The sequence below is a fragment of the Chrysochloris asiatica genome, unplaced genomic scaffold, assembly GCF_000296735.1.
Source record: "Chrysochloris asiatica unplaced genomic scaffold, ChrAsi1.0 scaffold00103, whole genome shotgun sequence".
NCBI lineage: Eukaryota > Metazoa > Chordata > Mammalia > Afrosoricida > Chrysochloridae > Chrysochloris > Chrysochloris asiatica.
This window is the reverse complement of record NW_006408621.1, coordinates 7,633,044-7,638,768: the sequence shown is the minus strand read 5'-3', so window position 1 is coordinate 7,638,768 and position 5,725 is coordinate 7,633,044. Positions and strand designations below refer to the sequence as shown.

The window sequence follows — 5,725 nt, the reverse complement described above, 5'->3', positions numbered from 1 at the left end:
CCCATGATTATCCTGTCTACTAAGAAAATCTATCAAAAATTTTATGGCATTCCAAACAAACAGACTTGATGGCACTTAACAACAACAACAAATAGCTTTTGGAGATGATCTCTCTGCCTTGAATTTAACTGGCACAGAAGGCAAACTAAACCTCAGCAGGAAGTGTTTTGACTAGACCTTGCATTCTGGATTGTATTGGTAAATCCAAGACTCATTGCCAATTAAGATTCATTCCATGAAAGCATTTTTATTAGCTTCAGTCTTGCTTTAAAAGACTCATGGCAAGATCAGCTCTTTGAGCTAACTAATCTTTCTGCAAAGTCGAAAGCTTGCTGAGGACAAGATGTTTGCTTAAAATTGAAAATGTTAAACCAGGTGAGATCTCAACTTCAGTAGCTATCACACATCAGTGGTAACTGTATGGTCTTTTTCCACCATCCTGTACTTTAGCAGCAATTACTTCATTTGTATACTCTTTTGGCTATCTCTTAAGTCTTTCCAACCATCCTTAAAATGCTTGATCCATCTAGACACTTGTTTTATATGGGGTAGCATTCCTGTAATCTTGCGGTAAATCTTCAGTGATTTGTACAGATGTTCACTTGAGCTTATTAAAAATTTGGTAATACACCTGACTTCAAAATTGTTTTTTTTCCATGGCATAGAAAGTGTCCTATTTTTGAAAGCACCTTAATGCAACTAAGACAAGAGTATTAGTCAAAGAACTTATCAGCAGCCATCCACTGTTGGCAGAAACGTGTTTAAACACTGTTTACAATAAACATGTATGTATCAACTTCATTTGTTTACTCTCTTGGCTATCTTTTTATGTTTTGGAAAATAGAGTAGCTTTAGTTTAATAACTTGCACTGCAGAGAAAATTGTTAAAGAAATTCATATCAAAGTCCAAGTATGAGTTCAATGTCCCGTATTTGATTTCATTCTTCATAGGAAGGTCTTCTGCAATAGAATATGCTCCTATACAGCCAAGATATTAAGGTTGCTTGATTTCCTTACCATAACTCCAGTGCATGCTTCTGGTGTAATCCCACATAGCAATTCGGTCTTCAGTGAAACAGATCAGGACCAGCCTCAACCCTTTGCCCTGCCTGCGGCCTCTTTGTTGTTGGGCACCTACTTACTCTCGCACCACGAACGCCTCTTGCTGATCCATGACCTCCTCTCTGTGAATCACCAGATCTACCACTAGGAGGAGCAGCCCTGGAGCAGCACCCTTGCTCTTCCCCTAGCTCCAAGTAGAGAATCTTCATAACCACAGTATGGATCTGCATATCCACCATGATAGTTATGGTAATCACAGCAATAATAATCATAATAATCTTCATATCCATACTAATCTGGAGGACATCCATAGCCACCTGCATGCACCTCCATGCCCTCGACCTCTTGGTGGAGGGGGCATATGAGGTGTAATCATCATACATTTGATTCTTTGCAGCTTGCCTCTGAGCTTTTTCTTTCTTTTCTGATCAGGTAGCTTAGCAAAAACAATCTCAATATTTTCTCCCTCCAAGTCTTTGCCATTCATTTCTTCCATAGCCTTGACAGCACCATCTCGTATGTATCAACTGTAATACATACATGTTTAGCAGCAATTCTTTTTGACTTCATGTTGTAAAACCAACATGTCAACAGTAAAAAAGCCCTCAAATATGAATCAGAGAATAGAAACTTTTTAAGTTTTCACTTTCATTTAAAAGCAAAATTTCAGAGTAAAAATATCCCATTTTAAACTATATTTGTTACTGCTGCGGTTGTTAAGTGCCAACATCAAAGGTTCTGACTCACAGTGACCCTGCATAGGGTTTACAAGGAGTGAACCATCAACCTTGCAGTTCAAACCAACCTTGTGCTTCAGTGCTTATCCTATAGAGCTTCAAATATTTGCAGGAGCAGAAAGCCTCATCTTTCTTGCACGGAGCGGCTGGTGGGCTCTAACCACCAAACCCGTGGTTTCGCAATCCAGTGATTATCCTATGGAGTCAATGTGCTGCCTTAAACTACAGATTGTCATCTTAATTTGTGTTTTGGACTATATGAGGTAAGTCAAAAAGTACTGCTACAAAAATCACAGAAACATTTAGCAAAAATATCCAAATGTAAAGCTATTGTTTCAACACATCTTCATTCTAAGTCTATATACTTCTGAAGGTGGTGTTTCCATCTCTCTAACCCTTCCTTAGAGAATTCTAGACTCTCATGTATACCATACCAAAACAGCAGTTTTGGTATCTTTGAGGAATGAAAAATCTGTTCCTTTGAAAGATTTTTTGTTTTTGTTTAAAAAAAAAAAAAAAAAAGATGTTTGAAAGGGAAAGATCAGGATTGTAGAATGAATGGGGAGGGTTTTCAATGGAATTCTTGTAGGACAGCCCTTGCTATGGTAAAAAAAAAAAAATGAGCAGGTACAACGGCATTCCTCTGAGCATCTTTGTTGGCCTTTTCCTCACCATGCAGTTTTCAGTTTTCTTAAAACTTCTTTCAGTTAATTCCTATGATTGTACTGTGTCCTTCAAGAAAATTTATCAAGATTACTCTGTGAAATCCCCAAAACAAGTTACCATAACCTTTTGAGCTGACCCTTCTGCCTTGAATTGAAGTAGCCCTCCTTGAAAGTCACTGTTTGGGATCTTTTTTTCCGGAAGGCATGCTAGTGAGACTAAGACAAGTGCATTACGGACAGAATTTGTCTGCAGCCATTTACTGATCACACAGACATGTTTAAGCATGTTTTGTTAGAAATAAGCCTGTGCATGTATGAATTGGAATCCTAGTAGCAATACTTTATGACTTACCCTTTGTATATTAAATAAAAAATTCAGCATATACTTCAGATTTCTAATATTTTCTTTGCAATAACAATAATTCACTTTCTTAACATTTATCTGTTGAAATATAAGTACATATACATTTAATACTTTAGATGTGTATGTTTTCTGAAAGGCCATACAATACAGGACAGTACTGAACTGGGAGTTATCTGTCTGCTACTAACAAGTTACGTGACTTTTGGATACCTCTGGTTTTCAGATAGTAGATTTACTATCTATAACAAAAGGAAATCAGACATTCCTTCAAGTTAAAACTCCGCTACATAAAATTTCACTAACAGCAGTATCCAGGTTATGAATTTCCAGTTTACAGACAATTTTCAATGTTGTTGAGTCAGTTCTGACTCATAGTCACCCCGTATAGGGTTTCAGAGGCTGCATTTCTTTGCAGAAGGCCTTATCTTTTTCCTATGGAGTGGCTGGTGGGCTTGAACCACAGACCTTGTGGTTTGCAGTTCAATGCTTATTGTAGTAGTAGTAATATTATGCAACATTGCCTACACTTTGGAACTACTGAACCAACCCCTACTTTTAACAAACTCTTCATCATAATCACTTTCACTTGCTGAACATTCAGCTTTTAAGTTATTAAAAAAGCTGAGCCTTTTCTTGCATAAGTATCATAACTAAATAAGGATCACATGCACCTGTTCTGACTTACCTACAAATCCTTACAGACACACAGAGGAACAGATCTCATTTGTATAACCTGGGGATTGCCTATATATAAACTCTAGTATTCTATTAAAATAATTTTATAATTTAATTCTATATTTTACACTTTAAATTCATATTGACTTTATTTATTTTATATATATAAGTACCTGAGCAGCCATATCAACCAGTTGTGGGAGCTTCAAATACTTTCCATCTCCCTCCTTAAGGAAATCTAATAAGCTCCCTGTAAAAGAGACCAAGATGTTCATTGAAAATAAGCAAATCTTAGATTATGATTGAAACATGTAATCTCCCACCCCAAACAAATAACCAAACTATATCACAAAACCACTTAGCTATCATCATTGAATATTTTTTGTAGATTGCAATTCTAAATAATTACTTTCCAGATTCTAAAAAAGTCCCTAAAAATTTTAAAACTTTATCTGATAATGTACAAAGCATTCTTTCTTTGCTTTGATCAAAATCAGTGGTCCCAACTTTGATCCCCAATGTAGTATTACTTATATTTATGTTAAGGTCAATATGAATCCAGAGTTTAGACAACTCAGAATAGCATGGGACATATAAAACTAAATCTAAGTGGCTAAATAAGTTGCCATACAAGTGCTGGTTGAATTCATTTCTCTCAATTTCAAATACCTTGGAGCGGCAAAGCATAATGAACAGCAGAAGAAAAGTGTAGAAAGGGCAGGTCTGGTTGTTTCTCTTCTAAAGCTGGTTAAAAACTTAACATTTACCTAAATTTAATCAAGAGGAAACAACAGACAAACCTGAAATAAAGCACAATTTATATTGTTGTTGTTAAGTGCTATCGAGTCAATTCCGACCCGTAGCAACCCTGTATAGAGTTTCTGAGGAGCAGCTGGTGAGCTTGAACTGCCAACCTTGCAGTTCAAATGGCATTGCAGTCTGATGCATTAACCCACAGCACCAAACCAGTGCTCTACATTCTATATAAGAGGACTTTTAAAAGTTCTTGGAATCAACTACACTGTTCTCTTAAAGAAAAACTGAGCAAATGTTCCAGATTAAAAGAGACTGCCTTAGCTATCTAGTGCTAATACAATAGAAAAGTCACAAGCGGATGGGTTTTAATAAACAGATTTATCCCCTCCCCCCATTTAAAAGATGGCATTCAGGGTGTCAGCTCTGGGGGAAGGCTTTCTCCCTCTGTTGACTCTAGAAGAAGGTCTTTGCCTCTTAAATTTCTACTTCCTGCTTTCTTCATCTCCGTGTGTCTTGACACCAAACTTACCCTATCTTTCTCTCTGCGCCTTTGTTTAATTAATCTCTTTATATATCAAAAGAGATAATCAAGATACACCTTATTATACGCATTAACACAGCAAAGACAACACGTTATCAAATGAGATAACTACAAGCTTACAACCCACTGTCACTGAGTCCATTCCGACCCTATATAGGGTTTCCTAGACAGTAATTCTTTACAAGAGAAGATAGTTTCATTTTTCTCCCACAGAACAGCTGGTAGATTTGAAAAGTTGACATTGTGGCTAGCAATCCAGTGCTTATCCTACAGAACCATTACGTCTCCTTACAGACATTAAGACTTATAAGGTAATTTGAGGGGCACACAATTCAATCCTTAATAGAGATTGGAGAAAATGACAACTAAATGCAATTCATGACCATGGACTGTATACAGGATCAGGAAAAACATTGTAATAATTATGGAGATCATTTGTATGACAAGTATATAGTCCATATTCAGATGTCCTAAATTTGATGACTGTACTGTGGTTATGTAAGAAAATATCCTTGCCTTTATAAAACATTAGATAAAAGGAGCATAATGTCTGTAATGTAGTCTCAAACAGCTCAGGGAAAAACACTTGTTATTTTAACTATTGTTGTATATAAGAATATAAGGCTATATTCTTTCATCATACTTATTCAACCTGTATGCTGAGCAAATCATCCGAGAAGCTAGGTTATATGAAGAAAAATGTGGCATCAGGATTGGAGGAAGACTCATAAACAACTTGTGATATGCAGATCATACAACCTTGCTTGGTGAAAGTGAAGAGGACTTAAAACATTTACTGATGAAGATTAACGAGCACAGCCTTCGGTATGGATTGCATCTCAATGTAAAAGAAACAAAAATCCTCACCACTGGACCAATAAACAAAATTCTTATCAATGGAGAAAAGACTGAAGTTGTCAAGGAC

The 5,725-nt window shown here is 36.4% G+C and overlaps 1 protein-coding gene across 1 annotated transcript in view; it reads right to left on the bottom strand.

Annotated features, from left to right (window-relative positions):
- The window catches only part of YES1 (v-yes-1 Yamaguchi sarcoma viral oncogene homolog 1), a 68,733-nt gene that overhangs the window by 29,954 nt on the left and 33,054 nt on the right, over nt 1-5,725 (bottom strand). Inside the window, exon 8 of the mRNA XM_006867279.1 lies at nt 3,677-3,753. Coding sequence (XP_006867341.1) covers nt 3,677-3,753 — 77 coding nt within the window. The remainder of the gene's footprint in view (nt 1-3,676; nt 3,754-5,725) is intronic.